Consider the following 24,497-nt stretch of genomic DNA (forward strand, 5'->3'; position numbering starts at 1 on the left):
AAAATATAACAGTACAAATGACTTTACTTGTACAAAACATTTGTAACTTTCTAAATAAAGTTTCTAAACTTCCAAATTTATGAAGTGGGTCATTTTGTCTATGTAAAAGGACTTTCGAGTGTTGGATGATTATTTTGCATTTCTTATGTTTATGCACTTGCTTGATTTTCCACTTTAAATATTTTAAATTTCCTTAAGTAATTGTGGAGAGGATTCAAAATGTCTGTGTATTAAACACATTGCTAGTGTATGTAGTTGTTTAATTGTTAGTAACTATAGCAGTTTGCCATAACTTTGCGTAGGAAACGAAGAAGTAAAGCAGCCTACTCATTGACGTGTGCTACAAAATGTGCCTCTCAGCATTATTTTTCTCACTATAGTAGCAACAGCAGTGTCCTAATAAAATTATGAACATTTATTAATTATTGTAATTTTAGTTTCAAAGATAATTTGTAAAAAAGAGAATCTTTTTGAATTATTTCTTGAGTAAACATGCTCGAAGTTATAGCAAACGGACTGTATGTATCTAGTGAAATAAATAGTTTAAGCTTTATTAAAAGTAAACAGAAATCATTTTGTATGCTATTTTCTTTTAACAAAAATTTGAAAGTTGTGGAATTAATTAGGATTAAATGGTTCCTTAAATACTAAAATACACAGAGCAGCAACAGACCTCTTGTAGGTTACTGTTGGAAACTGGACTACTGAGAGAGAGAAACTCTTGGATCCAGCAGTAGCCTACGAGGAAAGGTGTTGCAATTAAAATAGAATAATCCAATAGAAAAAATATTTTTATTCATTTTATAATTTGTTATTTGTATTTTTGACCATATTTACAACAGTTATCTTTTATATTAAAGTTGACCCCCTATAACACTGTTGATAATTCTGTTTTATATGAATTCCATGTTGTACGAGTCACTTAGATTTTACAAATACGTGAGCCATTTACAGCCCGAGACATGTATTTGTAAAATCTAAGTGAATCGTACAACATGGAATTCATATAAAACAGAATTATCAACAGTGTTATAGGGGGTCAACTTTAATATAAAAGATAACTGTTGTAAATATGGTCAAAAATACAAATAACAAATTATAAAATGAATAAAAATATTTTTTCTATTGGATTATTCTATTTTAATTGCAACACCTTTCCTCGTAGGCTACTGCTGGATCCAAGAGTTTCTCTCTCTCAGTAGTCCAGTTTCCAACAGTAACCTACAAGAGGTCTGTTGCTGCTCTGTGTATTTTAGTATTTAAGGAACCATTTAATCCTAATTAATTCCACAACTTTCAAATTTTTGTTAAAAGAAAATAGCATACAAAATGATTTCTGTTTACTTTTAATAAAGCTTAAACTATTTATTTCACTAGATACATACAGTCCGTTTGCTATAACTTCGAGCATGTTTACTCAAGAAATAATTCAAAAAGATTCTCTTTTTTACAAATTATCTTTGAAACTAAAATTACAATAATTAATAAATGTTCATAATTTTATTAGGACACTGCTGTTGCTACTATAGTGAGAAAAATAATGCTGAGAGGCACATTTTGTAGCACACGTCAATGAGTAGGCTGCTTTACTTCTTCGTTTCCTACGCAAAGTTATGGCAAACTGCTATAGTTACTAACAATTAAACAACTACATACACTAGCAATGTGTTTAATACACAGACATTTTGAATCCTCTCCACAATTACTTAAGGAAATTTAAAATATTTAAAGTGGAAAATCAAGCAAGTGCATAAACATAAGAAATACAAAATACTCATCCAACACTCGAAAGTCCTTTTACATAGACAAAATGACCCACTTCATAAATTTGGAAGTTTAGAAACTTTATTTAGAAAGTTACAAATGTTTTGTACAAGTAAAGTCATTTGTACTGTTATATTTTATAATATGTTCATATAATTAATGATTTACATCTGTATAAATTGTAAACATGCATGGACATACAAATTTAAACACAAAAAATATTTAATATCATTCAAAGTTAAAGGGATTATGACTTGCCAATAATCATTAAAAATAATTTATGTTTACTAAAACAATTGCATATGTAAACAAAATTTAGTCTGGTATCATAAGGGTATTGAAGATTATAGATTTTTCCCAGACCCATTGAGGATCGTGTGGTTTAATTCAATGGTATTTGATGTTTTAGAAACAAATTTTATAATTAATGAGTATAAGAAATAATGAAAAAGGCAAACTATTACGCTTAAAAATTTCAAACAAAAATTTAATGTAGCCATTTCAAACTCCGCACTCAAAGGAAATGAAGGCAACAAACACTTGAAAAAAAAAAAAAATGTTATTCTTGTTAACCAGGTATAATTTTAACAACTTGAACAAAAAAAAAATCCATCAAAAAGTTTAATAACTTTCCCAGCTATTATGAGATCTTATTTAAAACATAAGTTATATTGTAATTAAAAGTATAAAAATTAACAGATGGCACCCCACACAATTTTATTATGAGATTTTGTTATAAAAAACTTTCTATATTTTTAATTATTATAAAATGCAGAAACCTTAATTTTGAGGGTCGAAATGAGTTTTATAAAAATAATATAAATGTTAATAATGAGTAAAATCGTCATTAAGTCTGACCCTACTGGAGATATGCACGACCCCCTTTATCTTCCCACCTATTCGACCTTTAACCACCAAAATTTAATAGCATCAATGCCCCTCATATACAAGCCAACATGCCAAATTTTGTTTCTTAATCTTTACCCCATCCTGAGATATTAAGTGAAATAGATGCCAACACACATATAAATGGAATTTTTTAGATGTTTTTTTTCTGATTTTTTTGGATTCAGGTGGTCTCAAAACATGGAGATTTGCAAAGGGAAAGTATTGAAATCATGTCAAATTTGACACTATTTCCATACTTTCCCTTATGTATAGGTAACAGCCAGAAAAATAAAAATGAACTTCAAAAGCTCTGAATGTAATAGTTTTTTCCCCCAATTTCTCAAAATTGTAACGCTCACAACTATGACCAAATTATACACATAGCTTTAATTGTATGAAAATTTTGTTATAACTGATTTGTAGAAAGTATTATTAATTTAAAAAATTTGTAAAATTGCAGCACGAATTCCTGCAATAAAAATTTATTAAATCATTTTTCTTTTGTAACTGTGCTCGTAAATAGTGATTATAATTTTTAATTATCAATTTCTCTTTAAATATCAGTAAACTATAAACAACAAGTTCACATTACAAAATAATCACTTAATGACAAAGTGATAACATACGGATTTATTCTTGTAGGGTAGTATAAGAACGGTAAGTTTTACTCACCCTGTAGTTAAACTTCTACCATTAAATTACATGGCAGTAAAAATTTGCAATTATTGTAAAAAAAAAAAAAAAGTCTTGTAAAAATGTTCTGGTGAAATATAAACTAAGCAGTATCTTACAACAAAATAAAAAAAAAAATCCGTTGCAAATTGTTACCTTGCAATTAAGGAATATTCCATACCAAACACAAATTTGTTCTTATAATTTATGAAATTTTTTTAGTGTCAAAAACTGCAGACATTTTTTATACAACTTCTAGTTTTCTTTTACAAGGTTTGTAAATTTTTAATAAAATTTTCTTTTAAACTATACCAAGGTGCAATAAAAATTGAGATGCTCTATATTAAATCTTATCGAGAAAGACGACTATTTTTTATAAATAATTCTACATTCAAGATTTAGTCTTCAAAAACATTTATCTTATTTGTTTTTTTTTTCCTCCAACATCTTTACTTTAATGAACATTTTTAGACCTAAAACGTTTCTGGGAGTATTGAACAGGACAGCTCAAATTAACTTCATAAGAGAATGAATGATCAATTGTATTAGCTTACGATCAACCTGTGAAGCAGAATCTTAAAATAAATCTAAACTTAAATATTTTCAAACACTTTTCATTTAAACTCTACAAATGATCTGTATAAAATAAATTTGTATTTTAGCTCGATAATATAACATGTAAGCAAAAATCTGTAAAAAAAAATTCATTTCAGTAGAACCTTGCTTAAATACTTGAATATAAAGTAGTTTTTAAAAACGATAATATTTTAAAAGTAAACTTTACGTAAAACCAACCTCGATAGAAACTTTTGCTGCTTTAAAATAAAAGGGATGAGCACGGAGGACGTCTTCTAGCCTAAGCAATCCTACATATGCTCTTAATGTCATTTTCCTCATACAATATGTATGAAAATCAAACTGATCTTCTATGATCTCTGAAAAATGCTGAAAATTGAATTTCTTCCATTAGGCAATAACTACTATTAATCATATCTCGTTATTATTCTACTAATCATAAAATAACATTATTAAGATTTGATATAGTTATTTGTTTTAATATCTCTAAATAAATAAATTTCAATTTTTAACAACAAACTACTCAAATACATTCACTGCTTATTTCTAAATATTATAATTAAGTAAAATTATAACACTAAAATTTAAACTTGTTGAAAATCTAAAACAGTGTAGGTCAATGACTTAAGATTAATATGCTCCTTTGTCCTAGTTTAGATGGACAATTTTTAAAACACTCTTTCTGCAGGTACTATGATAGCCTTTGTTTGTATCTATAGTAGATACAAACAAGGACAAGGTGAGAGGGCATACCCAAGTCAAGCCAACTGTTAAAATTTCTAAAGATGGATGCAAAATTAAAGTGACACCAAACATCGACTGGCACCACCAATTACCTCTTTTGACCACGACAATCAAAATGGTCAATTGGTTGAGCCCATTGTCAACTTAACTTTTCTGTGACATGCAACATGCATCTTTTAACCAGGTCCCATTCATTTGAATCTGTTCCGCAGCTAAACCTCAGCCATCCAAATGGGTACTGTTTTTCTTTATCTATACAAGTATTTTCTTAACATCAGAGTACTAAGGAAACATCCATTTGTTAATCTGATTATGCATGAAAATAAAAACATTATCCTAATCTGTGTTACACTATAATTTCTAGAAAGTAATCTATAGATAATAGAAATTATACAATAATATAAATTTAAATGATGATAATAGAAAAATTTGCAAATCAATCATATCAAATAAGATATTTTGCATATTGTGCCTTCTGCAATCATCCAGTCTCCAAATTGATATAAATGGGACATTAATTCTGGGATACATCATTATTTATGAAATTTTGTGTCCAAATTTTATTCAATTCTAGAATATTTTTTAATAACATATAAGAAGTGAAGTTACTGATGTTTATTTTCATTTTTAATTCACATAATTATATTTAAAACAAATCAGTTTGAAAATGTGTTTTTCCCTGAAACACTAAGCCCTCCTATGCATCGTCATTGAGTCCAACGAGAAAGCCATAATGTCAAATTTGATTACGTTTTGTACTAGTTCTCATATAAAATAAAGTCAACAGCTTGATCAAAATGAAAAATTTTTCCTTACCCTGTCAATTTCGTGGCATTTTTTTAAGGAATCTCCCCATCTTTCTAACCTCTGATACGCCTGAGCACATTCTGTCTGAAACCACATACATTGCATTTCGTTCAAGTTTTCCATTGCAGAAACACCCTCCTGAAAATAAATTAAATATTACTCTTTTTATGTTTCAAATTAGTTCAAGACAGTTATAACAATTATAAAATATATTTTAAAATGTTAGCATCTTAAAATTACAGCTTTTTTAAAAAATATATAAAATGCAGATTCTTATTCATTTCACAATTTGTAAATTTATCCTTAATCCTGATTTGAACATAAATTAAAAGCATTACAATAACAATTTTTCTATTCACGCTTTACTCCGTTACTAAGGGAGTTAATTGGAAAACAATACTTCAACCCGTAAAGCCTGTGATAAATTATGCTGTAATTTTATTTTGAGGAGTGCAGACAATTACACAAAGCAAATAGCTAGGAGTGCATTTTTTGCACTGGCACTTTAGAAAAAGGGTTATATTCTTTATAAACACATGGATCTCACAATGTTATCAGGTGTTGTTGGTGAAGATCAATAAGATTGATCCTAGTATTAAGCTATAAAAGTAAAAATTAGATAATGTGTATTTATTTATTTATTGGACAACACGAAGAGTTTTACAGAAAACATCAAGTTATCGAGAGTCAAGTTTCTGGGACTCTACTATACTACTCTTTTAACTTGGCATATTGTTTTTCTATTAATGCATTTAAACTATTTACAATAAAATTTATAATAAAATAAATCTGCAGAATCACAGATTATCTTATTAACAAATTTCCTATCTCTGCCAATATCTGAATATACAAAATGGGGTAATTTAATTAATATATTTTGAAAGGTTTAAATTCTGATAAAGCACTGATGTTTGCAATAGTAAGAAAAACAACACTGTAGTTAATAACAAGAGGTCATAGAGCCACAGTAATTTTCAAAAGAATTTTGTCGTTGTCTTCAAAACTTAAACAAACAACAAACATTTCATTAATGGAACTTCCTAACTTATCCAATACCCATATTAAATATAAAATGCATAAAGGAATGCATTTAAAAAAGTTTTTTGAGAGTGATTTGCATGCCAGACGGCATTGTTAGATAACAGCTGAAAATTTTTTTTTATATCAGAAACTGTTTTTTTAGCTTTCTTCTTTATTTTCAATTTGCAAGATCCAAGATTAGAACTTACTACCTTAATAATAGAAAACAAAGGAAGGGACTTCCCCCAAACTGGCAGGAAAATCATTCACAGTTGTTTCAGAATATCTTATAGACTAATAAAGCAGTGTTTGTGTTGGTGGTTTTGTCAACAGATATAACTGTCACTGTTGGTCCAAAGAGTATCAAAAATCATAGCAAAAAAAGTTCAGAAATGGCCTAAGTCACAGTGTGGATTGGCATCACAATGACACATCATTGAGCCTTCCATTTAGAAAGATAAAATGAATGCAAAGCACTACCTCAATATGATGGATAGAGTCTGGAGCCTGTGACTATGCAACAAAGCATTAAAGATGATCTTCACTTTCTGTAAGATGATGCTTCATCACATTTCGTCCACTTGACATACAAGTGGCTCAACAGAAAATTCCGGGGAAAATAGATCGGAAGAAGAGGACCATATGAGTGGCCAACTACAAGTCCAGACGTAACTTCCTATAATTTCTTCTTACAGGGATAGGCCAAAGAAATGATGTATCATATCAAACAACATATTGTAGATCAACCAGAGAAAAAATACAGGTGTTACAAGTATTCCATCTCCATTCCTGCAGCAGCCATCGACGTAATATATACATGTTTGCAATAGCTAGTGGAAAATGCAGGAGCATATGTTGAAATTTGATTATTTTATGTTATTTCCCCATAATACTCTTACCATTAATTCTTGTTTTATTAAATTAGGGTGAAATTTAAGAGTTTTATAGTATTCAAAAATTTACTAGATACTTATCAGACATCCTTCATAAACAATATAAAACTTGTTTTTTATATATAGTAATCTTCTTTAGTTATGTAATTTATGAAAAAATAAAATAAATTATAATTATTGCATTTTAAGTAATGCAACAATTATAGTTCAGTTTTCTCAACAATACATCTAATTCATATTAAAAAAAACAACAACATATATTTGTAAACTTTAAATTAAAATATACCCTTGTGAACTTTGAACACATTTCTTCTGCTTCTTTGACCATATTAGCTCTCAACATGTACTTGGCACACTTGGAATTTATGTAACGATCGGCTGTATCCAGTGCCTGAGCTTCATCTAAACACTTAACCGCTTCCTGAATGTTTCCTGCATGCTACATAAAACAAAATTAATTTAGCAGAATGCTGGTAAAATTTGCATAAAATGTTTTAAAACTAAGTTATAAATAAGCAGTTACAATTGTGGATCACTGCCGACCAGTACTTCAATAAACAGTTGTTGCATGCTCAGTGTAAGGCTGTGTGTCATTAGAATTGCATCAATTCTAATGATTCACAAGTAAATATTTAGTATTCAACAGCAAGCTGCTAGAAACATCTTACTGTATTATTCTTCATGGCAATCTTCCAAACCAAAACAACTTGAATAATTACATATATTTTATTTAGGATAATATTTATTTTCCTTATTGTTTCCTAAGTTTTTGAAAGTGCTAATAAGATTAACCCTTTCAAAATAATTGAAGTAAGAAATATTGAAATAGCTGTCAAATATTTATTTGTATAGTTAAAATGATAGATGGAAATTACAATTTCCACCGATCAATTTAACTATACAAATAAACATTTAAACCTGAATATACAAACCTGAAGATGATCTCCATTTGTAACAATTTCCAAGATTATAACTAATAATTTTTAATAAATAAATAATTATTCATATATACAATAATATACAGTTATAAATTTGCAAAATTGTATATAAATTGCATAACATTACTAGCTTGTATATATAACATAAAGGCAATAAAGTACTCTTTTAATTCAGTCTTGAACAACCCATGGCCTGCATTCAGCCATGAGATCCTATTGAGCAACCCCTGGAGCTTTGGTAACATTACTTTTCTGTTTTCTGCCTCGACCCTACTTAAACTGATATTGGGGCAAAGAACCTTTGAACTAAACTCGACCAAGGTCTAAAAAAAATTAGGAATGAACTATATATTATCAGTTTGCACACCATCAGCATGTATTATTTTAGTATCTAGTGTATTGACAGTTATGGATTGTTAGTACTTGGTCGGCTTAAAACTTGTAACTAAGAAAGAAATGCATGAGGCCTGCTGGAAGCCTACAAAGTTTACTTTCAAGTCCATACATTTGATGATGAAATGCTTGAATAGAACAATGACAAAAACAAAAAGCATGCCATTGTTCTATTCAAACATTCCATCAGAGAATATATAAACCCGAAGATCTCCATTTGTAGATCAAAAACGTTAGTCCAAAAGTTCTATTTAGAGCTACGTGCTGCACTTGTGCATAGAGTACAGTCCAATATTGCTCATGCACATTAGAGAATAATAAAATGAAATCATGCTAAGCACTAAATATAAAATTGACTTAAATACTTTAATTTACAAATAATGTCATATAATCATTTCTTAGATTTAAGAGAAAGTATTAAAACATACACCAAAATTACTTACTTTATATATTCTGGCTTTAACTACAAATAATTCAATTAAGGTTGGGGTATGTTCGATTGCGGTATTTATATATTTAAGTGCTTTTTCTGTACAACCTAGATAATCGTAATGTTGTGCTAGAAAATAATATGCCCATAGAAGAGCGGTTGCTGGTTCCTTTTCACACGTGTCTTTATCTACAAAGAAACACAAATTAATAACTACTTCTAGAACTTAACACAATTGTCATTACATTCAATTTGGGAACGAATATGATATAATATAGTGATAATTTTACTTTTCTACTATTTAATCATTTAAAATATAAAGATTGTTAATGAGAAATTAAATTATGAAGATTTGAACAAATACACAATTTGTTTATTGAAAATCAAGTGTGTGACATAAAAAAATAAACTGCTATTTTATGTAGCATATTAAATTATTAGATCTTTGAACTGTCATTAAAACAAGTACAGTGGGTGATTGGTTAACAAACATAATCCGTTCCAAGACTTTGTTCGCTATCCGAATTGTTCGTTAACCGATTATCGATTTACCATAGGTTTCTATGGGAATTTGATTAATTCGTTCTGGAGACCCCCCAAAATAAAATATATATACTTTCTTACTACATTTATTCATATGCAATAATAAAAATATATATATACATGGTCTTGGATTTTTATTAGTAATGTTTTTTTCCGTTTGTGGGGTTAAAGAATCTGTCCAATGTCGATTGCTTTTCTGTCTTATTCCTGATTTTTCAAAAGTAATTAATAGCATTGTAATTGTAGAGATCCCTAGGCCTATTAACCTCAACCTGGTTTGGATGCCATTTTAAAACCGTTGTTCTGACATCCTCCCACCTCTTCAAAAGATCTTTAATAGCAGATATCAGCATAAATCTGCATTTTCAAAAGAAAACATAATAGAATTGTTTCTGTCAGAAATATTACAAGGGCTGGAATTACAAGGGAGTGTTTCAAAGTTTGTGGAAATTCTATCCGATCAGTATATACTGGGAAAACCGTTGATGTCGACGTCTCCTGCACTCCGAAAAGATTTGAATTGTTGCCTGAAGACAAAGGAAGACCAATCGGTATTCGTTATTTTACGTCGCTCCTTCTTGTGTTTGTTCAGTCAAGTGTTCGTTATCCAAACGTGTTCATTGTCCGGTCATAAAAATCTTTCGCGAAAGTGTTCGTTATCCAATTTGTTCGTTAACCGATCACCCACTGTACACATACCAACCTTTATTAAATATATATAATACATTCTAAATTGCAAAAAGACATTATATATTTTACATTACAATATTAAAAAAAATGTAATGAATGTTTTTACTAATAAACAGCCACAGGCAATAGGCATAGTTATTACGCCCGTCCTCCCAGAATCAGTTTGTTCATCATGCAAGTATCCTCCTCTTCAGGCAAATCATCAGTTAAGTGTAACACTTTGAATTTTGTTGTGACTATTTTCATGTGCTGCTTGTTATATGTAAGTAATACTACTTATATCTTTTATTTAATTTATACTTAAAATTATATTTTATGCAAATTACTTCAACATAAAATTTGTTAAAATAAAATTTTAACTTTAATCTAAAACCTGCATTTAATTAATTGCATATACAGTAGAGCATTGATTATCCGAATGAATTGAGGACTGGGGTTGTTCGGAAAATCGATATTTCAGATAACCGATTATGAATTCAGATAACCCAAGACATAGCCAAAGATCGCAGCTCCACAGTACTGGCGAAAATTTAAATTTGCCGACTGGGATTCTTTTGGATAATTGACTTTCGGATAATCGATGCTCTACTGTATTAAAATGATAATAAAATGTGTTGACTGTAACTAAAGAGTAATTTTTCTGATAAAAATTATGCACTCCAGAAATCGAAAATATGAAATCAAATCTCGGAAACACTACCGACAATTAATGCTTGTAGTTACCTAATCCAGAATGTAATGTTCTCATGTAACATAAGCATTGACTGAGCATTTCCCACATTATATTTGATAGAAAGTTTTTAAGTACAGTCAACCAATTTCTCTTCATGCAAAGAAATTAAATGTAAATTGGTGAAGATGATGATCTTAAAATTTCTTAAATTACTTTAGATGGGACATCGAAAAACATATCAAGACTTTGCAATTACAAAGCCTACAATTACTTTAACCAATGAAATTAGTATATTTTTTTTTTATTATTATTAAAATAACAAAATTGAACAATTTTCTAATTGATAAACAAAACAGAAACAGTTACACGGTTAATAACATTTTAATAACATTGATACTTTGAAAATTCATAATAATAAAAATATCGATTTTATATAAAAACTGTAAGAACAAATGAAAAAAAGAAAGTTACCTTCCTCACTAAAAACTTCCCACTTTGTCAAACATGCAACATAATTAAGAACGAGATCTTCTATAATTTTAACCTGGAAATAAATTTATTTATCAATCAATGTATTATTTTCAATATGTAATCATCCAAAAATTATTGTATATCAAAATTTAACATAATACAACAACACTTATAATATCAAAAATATGTCTTCTCTCATCAAATATTTCTTCATTTACATACATATACACAAATAATTACATTGTCACACTGCATATTCAGTAATATATATTAACACATGTGCAATATATTATTTTTGATACATTCTATTGGAGACATATGGAGCTCAGAACAGTTTTTAATAAAAGAACAGTAAGTAGAAGATAGAATAATTCCTTGATATATTATTGGTAATAATAGTTTTTCTGTCAAGTAAAACAAAAAAAAAAAAAAAAATCACAAAAATACACATCAAAATCTGTATTTTTAAAAATTTTACTACATACGAGGAGCATTCAAAAAGTCCATGTAGTGCTGCATGTTTCAACATACGTTCCAATTAAGTTAAAACCCTTTTCTGTATGGCATCACTGCCCTTCTAGTAAAAACCGATGCATTGGTTCTAGCCATCCCTGACTGTCAATTTACACGATACATTGGTTTTGCAAACATTTCACATAATCTGGAATCAAGTACTAGCATTCATATGGAAAATGCAAAACCCTGGAACCTATCCTCCTATTATCCATATAAATGTTAGTTTCGGGTTATACAGTTCCAATTCACACAAACTTTTGCAAATCAATCTACTGTATACGTTGATGGATTAGGTGTGTATGAAGGGTTTAAAGCTAACAATAACTATGTAACAAAAAAAGAATTATCATCATTAATAATCGATGCAGTTACAAAACAAAGGTAAAGTTTTCAATGATAATAGCTATAAATCAAGGCTCACAAAGTTGCTAATTTGTGATCTCATAACATTAAACCAATGCTTCCTCGAGACGTATTTCTAATCATAATTCACCTCCAGACCAACAGGAAAATATATTGTAAATGAGTGAAGCATACCATTACATAATTTATATTATAATTCACAAAGAACTTTCAAAGATAAATTTTGAAGCCCAAACAAGACAATTTCTAAAACTTTGACAGAACAGTTTTTTTTTACTGTGAGAAATAATGATTTGATGAAAGTTGGATTACAGGTCATAAACAGCCAATTATATATGAATTTAAATCTATTCTAATTGTCAAAATATTCTAAAAATTTCATGAAAATGTAACCGTAGTAACCAAATCCATAAAAAAGTAACTTCACTCCAAGTCCCATGAACATTTTTTGATATTTTAAGTACTGCATAGTTATATTTATTGTAATATATATATATATATATATATATATATATAATATAATATTATTGTACATTACAAACATTATACACATACACACATATATATATATATATTTTTTTTCTGTAATATTTCTATTCAAATATTTGACAGTTTACAATTATTTTGACACATAAAAGGTGTATTTACAAAGGGTGGATGATACTAGATAAAATATACAAGTCGTTTCTTGTCATGTGAAACATTTAGATGCCTCGCAAGATTAAACAGAGAAACACTTACAGTAAATTTTACTTCATCCTAATCTGTATTTATATTTATTTATTTCACCTTAACTACGCGGGTCTTTCTTCATGTAAGTCCTCTTACCTTTTTCGGATCAGAATATAACGATCTTAAGTCTACAAATAAGGGAGGAACACCTTTATGTAATGCTTTCCTCATGTATTGATCGACTAAACTACGAAACTGCTCGTCTGAAAATTTTAAAATTTTAACGTAATTAGAAATTTGTATTATAAAAAAATTAAGAAATTTAAACATTTTACGAGGGTCGTTCAATAAGTCCTTAGAAAAAGATAGAAAAACAAATTATTTTAGGTAGATTTTTTTTTATTTTTCAACATAATCTCCTTTAAGCTCTATACACTTTTCCAAGCGTTTCTCCAACTTTTTTAAGCCATCTAAAAAGTAAGATTTCGGAAGGTCCTCAAAATAGGCATCTGTTTGGGCGATGACCATCTCGTTTGACATGAATCGTTGTCCGCCAAGCCATTTTTTTTTAAGTTTGGAAATAAAAAAAAGTCACTTGGGGCCAAATCCGGTGAATATGGTAATAATTCGAACTTTAATTCCGTGATTTTGGCCATTGAAACTGCACAGGTGTGCACCCGTGCATTGTTTAGATGGAAGAGGATCTTTTCCTTTTTCAAATGAGGACGTTTTTCCTTGATTTCTTTGCTCAACCAGTGCAATAATGATGCATAATACTCTCCAGTTATTGTTTTTCCTTTTTCCAAGTAATCGGTGTAGATGATTCTGTGTGTATCCCAAAAAACCGTGGCCATCACCTTCCTGGCCGATTTCACTATCTTCGCCTTCTTTGGAGCCCTTTCGCCTTCAAAAACCCACTGTTTTGACTGTTCTTTGGTCTCTGGAGTATAATAGTATATCCATGTTTCGTCCACAGTTATGTATCGACACAGAAACTCATCAGGATTGCGACGAAAAAGTGCCAAAATAGCCTCAGAGTGGACCACATGATTACGTTTATTCTCCACTGAGAGCAAACGCAGCACCCATCTTGCCGAGATTTTTTTCACACCCAATTTTTCATGCAAAATTGAAAATACTGTACCTTGCAATATGCCTGTGGCCTCAACTATTTCACGCACTTTGATTCGTCGATCACTCAGAACTATATCGTGGATTTTATCAATCGTTTTGGGAGTAGTCACTTCCACTGGACGTCCTGAACAACGTTCATCTTTTGTGGATGTACGACCACGTTTGAACTCATTTACCCAATTGTAAACAGTTGCAAACACAGGAGCAGATGTGCCATGAACTTCATCCAACTCAGCTTTGATCTCTTTCAGTGTTAAGCCTTTTAAATATAAGTGTTTAATCACCACTCGAAACTCACTTTTTTCCATTTTTCTAAATAAACAAAAGTTTCTTGCTTCAATCAACAATAAAAATTAAACCATGTGATGGATATGACTGAGACTTTCACAACTGTCTAGTAAGACATGATGCTTACAAAAAACGCGCCATTTTTTAGGCTACGAGCGCCATCTATTGGATTTTCTAAGGACTTACTGAACGACCCTCATAATATTGATAAATATCTAATTTTAAAAAAATAGCAAATATTAATCTGACTAAAACAACTTTAAAGAATTAACTACAATAAATTGCATAAATTTAATGTTAATTATAATTCTTATCAAATTATATTTAATGTTAAATTTATGCAAAATTCTTTTAATAAAATTTTTATAATTATCTGAAGCCAATATTAAATTCTGCATTTTACCCAAACTAATATACGAAACTTTTCTGTGCACGTTGCCAACCTGTTTACTGTAAATACAGTCTTCCAAAAAGAATGTTACCATTTTAAATTATTCTAATTATTATCCAAGAACGTTGAAATGCACATTAAAACATTGTAAAATTGCCCAAATGTCACATTTGCCCATTACGATTTCTTTGTGCATGCATCTCGTGTCACACAACGCATATCCAAACAATACCCAAATTTTTCCTATACCCACTACAGTGTATCCATCATCACTCTCCCAAGGCAGCCACAATTCTACAGCTCCTGCAACTTAGTTGTGTTGCACAATGACGAGCAATTTCAACTTTGCAAACGGAGGGAACAAAACACCTTCTCTGTTGAAGAGTTGCTATTTTTGTTTATGGTATATTTCCTAGATGCCGTAGACAACAAGACGTTTAAATACAGACGGGAGACAAAACTCGAACGGTTACTCTATTGATTGATGTACGTTGCATACTTCTCGAATAGTAATCGATATAATTTTAATGATTTTAAAATGGTATCATTCATTTTAGAAGACCCTGTATATTTATAATTAAAAACTGTAAGACATTAATTATATTTCAGTTAAAAAAATATATATTAAAAACTAATTAAAAAGCATTGGGATAAATGAATATTTCTTCAAGCTAAGATTTTAAGTTTATAGTTTCAATTATTGACCTTTATTCTAAATACATAAATGCCATTCAAAAATTTAAATAGAAACACTGCAAATTCTCTAAACAGATTGCACTCTCACTTCTCCAAACAAATTATTTTATAGAATTGTTTGAATTAGTGGATTATACATAAGAAAGAGTAAAAAAAAAAAAGGTCTACAAATTAATGTATGTATTTAAATTGTATTCAGTGTGTATGTTTATGTAAAATGTGCAGAGCATATTAATTTTACAAATTCCTCTTATTTTAAAAAATAATAATTTAATGCAAAAATAAAATCTGTTTAATTTAATGGAATTTGAGTTAGCAAGAATATTTGAAAATATAAAACAAAAAAATAATTTTTTTTAAAGTCTACCTCCCCTTGGACACTAAGAGGGCCTTATTTTTTTTATAACAAGCCCAGTATGGATTCAAGCAGGCCAGGTGGTGAGGGACAAGATCCTATATAATCTGGATGAACCACCCCAAAAAATTTCTGGGAGGTTTTGACCAGTCTGGATTTAGTCCCAGGTCCCCATAGCTGTAGGCCGACACCATAACCGCTCAGCCATCTGGCCACAAGAAAAATGAATTATGGTTCTTAGCTTTTCAGAATGCCACAATCAATTTTATCATCATCAAATTTAATCTTTCTACATGTAAAACAAAAATAAAATAGTAATAATTGCTAATGCATTTCTGTTTTTTATCATTAATAATTTGATATTTTGTGAACATAAAATCAAAAAATGTATATTTTTAATGAAATTTTATTCTGAAAATACTTACCCATTGTAAAACTAATAGGAATTCTTCTAGGAGTTTGAGCTCTAGGATATTTTAATTGATATTCCCTATAAATTTTCAATCTATCTTCTATTAATTCTGAAAATATAAAGAATTTTCATGAAGTATAATCTGTCTTTAAAAATAAAGAATCTTTAATGGCAAAACTTGGTTAAACATAGCAATAATATACAATTAAAAATTTCTCAGTTTGACCAATTAAATAAATAATCCAACTGAAGGAAAACATACAAAGTGTTCCTTTGATCTGTCTCAAAATTTTAACTTATAATCAATTAACTGTTTACTTCTAGATGTAAATAAATAAATAACTAATAAAATTTAATGTAAAATTTATTCACATTTTCTATTTATGAATTTCATTTACAAACTAGAGATTTACCCCATTAGACGTCTGCCAATTAATAGCTGCCATTAACATATGCAAAATATCTTAAACATAATAGCTATAAAAGCTTCATAAGCTAATGTTTTATGGCAATTATGCTATAATACTTCCACATATTAAACATTGCTGTCAACATTTAGGTTTTAAAAACATAAAATATGTGTAAGATACAAAATGTTCTCACAAATTAGTCTTTCTTGATCACCGGTGACCACAATCATCATCTAAAAAGATGATCTTTTCATTGATTAAAACAAATTAAAATGAGAACTAGTTAAAATGTTCTCTGAAGACAATGCCATAATTAAAAACAAATAGTCAATTTGGCCAATTTTAATCAAATATTTGTTTTTTATTACAGCATTGTTACCAGAAGACATTTTAACCAACTTGCATTTCTGCAGCGACATAACCTCTAATAAAAAAGATGGTCATACTGGATAAAATATAATACAGTAGAGCATCAATTATCCGAATACCAATCAACCAAAACATCGGTTAACCGAAAGCGTTCCACTCAACAAATTCAAATTTCTGCTAGGGCTGTGGCATTGCAGCACTCTTCTTATTCCTGCCAAACTGAACTTTAGGCCTAGTTTAATGTATTACATTATGTAAGGTATGTATTTGTAAGACGTGTGACACAAATTATATACAGTACAGTTTTGTGTTTAATATATTTTTTTGTAAATGATCAGTTATCGGAACAACCACAGTCCCAAATTGTTTCAGATGATCGATGTTCTACTGTAATCACAAACTGTTTTTAGATTTTAAATTCTAGTTAAATATTATATTTAATATGAATCCCAATACAAGTTTTCTTTTTTTACTCTTTCCATCAACTGGATATCGACACAGTCTTTTCATCAAGTCCACTGCGGATTCATCCAGATCTACAATGGAAAGACAAGGTCTAAAATATTCAAGACAAACCACTCCCCCCAAAAACATTTGTTAGGTTATTTTTGATCCATCCTGATTCATTCCCAGGTCTGCTAGAGCAAGAGACCAATAGCTTAACTATTTAGCCATCCAACTTTGCAAATTCTTAACCTATCCAGTGTTATTCCCAACATATCTCAGGTTGCAACCTGCTAACCAATTGACCCGAGATAACTCGTTTCAGCGTAAGAACGTTTTTGAAACTAAATGTTGCCAGCCATTATAATTTTTATATTAAAATTAACTTCCAAAATATAATTTTTTTTGTTTTTACATTTATTAATATATTTATTTTGTTTGTGTGGAATAAAAAAATAATTTCGAACGATACAACAGCCACAGTTATTTTTTTCAAAAACGTGTAATTTTCATTAGACGTTAAGTCTAATGAAAATTACATTGACAAATTAACATTGACAAAAATTCAATACGATACAACATGCAACGGAGATAAATTTCAACATCGGACAGGTTAAAGTTATAAATGTTCTTTATTTATTAATTTAATTAATTATTCTACTTTTATTTCCGTAAGATTTTCACTATCAATCCTGACTGTCACTAATCTAAAGTTTTAATCACACCTGTTATCAATATTCTTATCTGTTCAATAATTATTTGCAAATAAATAAATCTACATTACTGTCTTTGTTAAACCATTGTTTTTTAAATATTTATAACTCCTCTTTCTATTAGTTCTAGCATAACATGCACAAGTAATAATATTTGCTCTGTGATTTTTATTTTAAAACCAATTTATTTTTTTACAATTTATTGCTATTTTATTACCTAATAGTAAATGTGTTAACCAATTTTATTCACATTTATTAACATTTCAAACAATTTTCTTATTTATGAGAGTATGATTTGAATCAATGAATTAGGAATATCTTCAATTCTAATTAAGAGTTCATCAATATTCGACTAAATTGAAGTATTTCCTAACTTCAATTAATAATCAAATTTTTAATGAGATAATTATAAAAATTACTTTTCACTCATTCCATTAAAAACCCAAGATGTAATTAAAATTTAAATTTAAGACAAATCAAGAAAAGTGTTTTATTTATAGTAAGGTAAGAATAAATATAATCAAATCGTTCTTACCTGGCCTTAAAGCATTTTCTAGACCTTTATAATAAGCATGATTTTCTGGATTCCTATTAATTAATTCTCTAAATACCTTCTCAGCTTCGTGATACTTGTGTAATTTTAGCAATAAATTGGCTAAAGAAAAAAAAATATAAATTATATAGATACTTACAAACACACCTTTTTTAACTTAAAAACAAAATTTACTGCAATTTCTTATATCTGTTATATGACACTGATTTCATAATAGTACATAAATTTATATAAATGCATTACAAAACTGGAAAATCATTTTGTAAATTGTACAAATTATTACTGTAGTGTTAGTCCTGCCCATAGTCCAGCCAGATGAGACAAAATTGTGGGATGTTTTTTTGAAACTCACATGACACTTTGGGACCAACCAGTGCCATTAGTATAGAAGAAAAAGCAGGGAATTTGATTCAGGAAAGCATCAAACTGTGAAATGAAGCCAAACCCAACCACTTACTTACTACACACCTATACTAAAAAACTTCATATGTAAGCAGGATAAAATGTTTAGTAGCATAGTTTTTAGTTAAAAATCATTATTTTATATAATAAAATTCAAATAAGAAATCATTTAATATTTAACGATTTCTTATTTAAATTTAATCATATAACTTAATTAAATTAATTCTATTAACTTTATTTATAAAATTCTACAATATTCAAATGCAAAAACACCCAAAGATATTTCTTACTAAATGTTTATTGAATAACAGAACAGTTAATGTTTTCTTCTTCCCTGCTTAACGATTTCAATCCTGCTTTTCGTGTAGAATTTACTTGTCGGTTTATCAAATTTATCATCAATAAAGATAAACAATTGTGTACAAAAATTGGTCATTTAATTTTTATGTTAAAATTGATTCTTTCATTATTAGGGACAGAATTTTATATTTGTAGATTACTTTGAAAAATTATTAAGTTCAAAATTTTTTGTCATTAAATTTACGAGGGCTGTTCAAAAAGTATCGGACCTTTGGTCGGAAAAAATACATTTATTGATTTTGAGGTACAAAACCCTAATCCCCTTCAAAGTAGTCTCCTTGGTAGTGTATACACTTCTCCCAGCATTCCTGCCATTGCTGGAAACACTGTTGGAACGCATCTTTTGGAAAGGCCTCAGCCGGTCCGTTGCATTCCGCACAATGTCTTCTCTCGACTAAAATCGGGTTCCTTTTAGCGGCATTTTCATCTTGGGAAATAGCCAAAAGTCACACGGAGACATGTGGGGAGAGTACGGAGCGTGACGAATCACAGGAGTGTTGTGTTTTGGCGACGAAAGCCCGAATCAGATGCGCAGAATGGGCGAATGCATTATCACGATGGAGCTGCCAAGTTTTGATCAACCACAGATCCGGTCATTTGCGTCGCACAGCATCGGAAAGACGACGAAGGACCTCCTGGTAGTACTCCTTTGCGATGGTTTGGCCTTGTGGTGCGTACTCACGATACACCACCCCACGAGAGTTGAAAAAACTGTCAACATGACCTTGATATTGCTGCGGACCTGCCACGCTTTTTTTGGCCTCAAGGATCGTCCCCGAAAGCCTGCTGAATCTTGCGAATAGTTTACGCTTCGGTATCGCCAAGGTTTTTCGCAAAATTTGATGTAATATCGCTGCTCACACTGTTCAGTCATTTTCCAACTTAGTGGAATCTGACGAGAGCTCACTACATGTCCTCACTCAAAGTCCGACTGCCAACGACTGACGCTTCCTGCAAGCGGGAAAAAATTCAGAGCTGTGCATGACTGTCCCCTCCACAACTCCATCGAAACAGGCCTCCCGCGCATCATTGGTTTACATGGAAAAAATAAAAGTCCGATACTTTTTGAACAGACCTCGTATATTAACAATGAAAGTATACTTAAATTTTAGTACCAAGAAATTAAGAGCCATAGTGAAATCTAAAACTTTTAATTTAAAAGAATATTCTTTTAAATTAAAATGTAGAAATTTTATGATGTACAGTATTTCTATCCGTCATATATTAATGATTTTTCAAGCTTAAAAAGCCAGCTTATATATTATAATTTAAAATATATTCTATTCTATTGCAATATATTTTCATTCTATATATTCTATTCTATTGCAATATATTTTCATTCTATATATTCTATTAACTGGGCAATGTGATATGACAGAAATTTGTCAGCATCAAGTTGATCTATTACAATTAAATGTATGTGCCATAAAACTGTTGTGTTGCCAGTAAAAGAAATTAAAGATTTAATTTAATCTCTGAAAAGTTATTGTTTAAATACCTTTGGTTTCCATAATAGTTAACCTATCACAAATTTGATCTTCATATTTTTCTAGATGTAGCAATGCTTCTTCTAAATTTCCAGCTTCTTGTAATACTGTGTTCTGATAGAGTAGTAATTCACTATGTTCGTAATCATACCCACGCTTCTATAAAAAGTAACACTAATTAGTTTTGAAAAGACTTATAAAATCTGAAGTAGTTTATTAAAAAAATATTAAAACTATTTTCAGTTTACAACTTTAATTTACTACATTCTACATAAATTTTATATGAAATTCAATTTGTTCAGAAACAAGTGGCTGAATACCACATTGTGCCACTATTTCTCGAAAGTACAACACTATGGCAAATCCGCGAGAAAGCGGATCTACTGTCAATTGACCGAGGGATGTACGAACTCGGCCCCTTAAATATGGCAGAGACCCAAATCTGAGTCAGAATGCAATAAGCCACTTGGAACATAAAGTCAAGACTTAGATTACATGCATAAAACCAGATACGGAAAGGTCACAATCTCTTGCCTTATGGAAGCTTAGAATAGGAACTGATAATGTGAAATCAATCCCAGTAGCACAAGTAAGAAACATTGTCATCAAAACAGAATGGCTATCACTCAGAGGAAATCACGTGGCTGATGGAATTGTCTGGCTGAACTAGTTCCGCTCAGGCACTCTACTCTCAGACATAAATTTCTTTGGCAGTGAAGATTTCTCATTTAATAAACTGCTTTGCACTATGGATACAAGTATCTCCTTTTGTGTCCACACCCTTGTGTAATTTCACCACAGGAAATACAACTTTTTAGTATTGAATTTTCATTGTGTAAGGTCATGCATGGCATTACATTACAATTCTTAGTTTATTCCATAACAGAAATAATCTAATATCAAGCTCATATTTATATACAGGCTGCTCTCATTTTATGGTGTTTGACAGTAACACTGGTTTCAAATTTTTCCTTCTAGTTCTCAAAAAATTCTTCCACTGTGTGTAGAATATTTTTAGTAACTACTAAAGCAAATATTTTTTTTCATGCCTGATGGTAGCATTAGCAACAACTTCACTTTAATAGCAATTCTAAACAGTTCTGGTTTCTTTATTATTTTGAAGTGTTTATTATTCACACAGTATTTTACAATTCAAAGATAAAATTTTAACAGTACCTATTTTAAAATAGAAAAAGAACAGCCAAGTCAAATAAAAAAAATTTAGTAAACCTGAATGTCCAAGTCTGTTGTGTGAAATGAATCCCGACTGAGAACAAAGTGTCTTCGTGAAGAGTTTATAAAAAGCCTTAACACCTTATTATGAAATTCCCAAAAAAGAAAAATAGACACGGCCAACAACTTTGGATTTGTATCTTACAAAAAGGTGCACGATCCTATGTCTAGCCCATTATCAACGGATGATCCTAAGCCCGTTCCATCCAGAACTGAATCAAAGTCACACCCAGTGGCATTGTTGTACGAGATCAACAGTGGCCAAATAAAAATTCATTGTTGATTTCAGCTATAAATAAATATGCCTAAGATATTATTATTAAGTAACATTTTGTTACTGATCATGTTTTTATTGAAAAATACATATATTCACCATGGATGCCCAAAACACATCCCTATTTATTTCATTATAAAATAGATTTATTTTGTGCCAATTTTAAGTCTTTCTGCAATAACATAAAAGTTCCAAAACATTTAAATTTTAAACTAAATTATGAGAAACTATTTGTAAATTTTGATTGATAACTTTTGTTTTTTAAATTCTATTTAAGATACTTAAAATCAATATTCCATCTTAAATCGGCCAAAACTTTCAATTTTTTTAATATTCAACTTTAACAAGTTATACTAAAAAATTTTTTTCTGGAACAAGAAATTTGTCATAAATTACTCTCATAAGACTAACTGAAAACAAATCATCATTATTAACTACACTCACAAAATTGATCAAAATTATGCCTTGCAAAAGTTTTAATGCAAAAAATAATCATTCACAAATATAGATGTTTACCGTTTGTGTTTTTCGAAATTCTTCTAGAATTTTTAAAGCCATATCGTAATCTTTTAGTAAATGATATGCCATTGCAAAACCAATCCATGATGCTCGTTGTGTCGGCCGCAACATGAAGAGCTGATATCTGGTATCCTAAATTTAAAAAAAAAAAAAGATTTACATGTAATTTCTTTAACAAATTATTAAAATTTATTTATATAAATATAATGTAATGATAAAAAATTCACTTTCCATTGTTTACTTTATATTTTAAGGATATATATATATATAGTCGGTGTCCCAAAGATCAAAAAGCTGGAAATCCGGACCACTTCTGGTCCCAATCTTGTCAAATATTCAGTCCATAATGTACTTGCTTTTGTCTTCTCTCCTCATTATTATAATTAGATTGTTAAACTAAAATATTTTTTAAAGTTTCACCACTGTATTATCCGGAAAACTTAACATTATCTTTCCCTTCTGATTCATTTAATTTTTATTGTAACAACACAGAAATGTTATAGAATGCTGTAATTTAAAAATATTTTTGAATTCTTGTAAACAGGAGAGGGATATGGAAAAGTGTAAACAAATTTTCTACTCTGATGTACTTTTACCTTTTAAATGAAGAGTGTAAATAATTTTGATACATGATTTAACTTTCAATAATTTTTTTTATCATCATTTTTGTACATTCATCTGAGAAATTTCTCTGAATCCAGAACAACTAGAGAGCCAAAGCTCTCAGTGAATTTACTTTTTTAAATGAAGTTATTTATTTATTTTAGTGGAACACCAAATATCTGAACTGTCAATTAACTAAATTCATTGTGACAGAAGAATGAAAGCTCAATCTTTAACATACACTCTTCCACCTGTCAAGTCCGCCCAAGTAATTGTTATCCCTGTCCATTTAATCTTAACTAGCAATTGTTGTTTGTAGTGTTGTAATCTCTTTGATTTTCTAACCCATTCTAATTTTTATGGACATTAAAATAATGTTAACAGTATAAAATAATTTGTTGAAAGAGAAAGCCATAGAAATTCACTAAACACACAGTTTTATTAATATAATAGTGTTTTTCACAAATAATGACACTTTTTTTTTAATCTGAATTTTCAATTATTTGAACTGTCTTTTACCATGAATTAATTTGGATAATTAAAGTGCCAATATAATTTTATTATTATTATTAGTTTTTCTTTAAGCAGAATAAATATTTATCATACCATCAAAAATAACAATTAGTCGTGATAATTAAAGATTTAGTACTGTACATATAGTACAAGAGGGAGCAGGAAAACCTAGATTGTCCTGACGTAAACAATGAATTGTGCACCATATATAAAGGGTGCACAGTGAAAGTCCTTATACACTGATACGTGTGAGTGGTGCACAACATATGACGTTACCCATGTAGTTAC

At 29.5% G+C, this 24,497-nt stretch overlaps 1 protein-coding gene across 1 annotated transcript in view; it reads right to left on the minus strand.

The window, feature by feature from the left end:
• Positions 1 to 23,225, minus strand: part of LOC111614328 (N-alpha-acetyltransferase 15, NatA auxiliary subunit-like) — a gene marked incomplete at its 5' end in the record, with an annotated part of 41,714 nt that extends 18,489 nt beyond the window's left edge. The window contains 10 exons of the mRNA XM_023355692.1: positions 4,116 to 4,269; positions 5,461 to 5,589; positions 7,651 to 7,803; positions 9,139 to 9,314; positions 11,503 to 11,575; positions 13,210 to 13,316; positions 16,343 to 16,438; positions 18,801 to 18,920; positions 21,079 to 21,226; positions 23,091 to 23,225. Of these exons, the coding sequence (XP_023211460.1) occupies positions 4,116 to 4,269; positions 5,461 to 5,589; positions 7,651 to 7,803; positions 9,139 to 9,314; positions 11,503 to 11,575; positions 13,210 to 13,316; positions 16,343 to 16,438; positions 18,801 to 18,920; positions 21,079 to 21,226; positions 23,091 to 23,225 (1,291 nt within the window). The remainder of the gene's footprint in view (positions 1 to 4,115; positions 4,270 to 5,460; positions 5,590 to 7,650; positions 7,804 to 9,138; positions 9,315 to 11,502; positions 11,576 to 13,209; positions 13,317 to 16,342; positions 16,439 to 18,800; positions 18,921 to 21,078; positions 21,227 to 23,090) is intronic.
• Between the last annotated feature and the right edge of the window lie 1,272 nt (positions 23,226 to 24,497).

Source organism: Centruroides sculpturatus, unplaced genomic scaffold (assembly GCF_000671375.1).
Source record: "Centruroides sculpturatus isolate CEXI.00-Female unplaced genomic scaffold, Cexi_2.0 scaffold2135, whole genome shotgun sequence".
In the NCBI taxonomy this organism is placed as follows: domain Eukaryota; kingdom Metazoa; phylum Arthropoda; class Arachnida; order Scorpiones; family Buthidae; genus Centruroides; species Centruroides sculpturatus.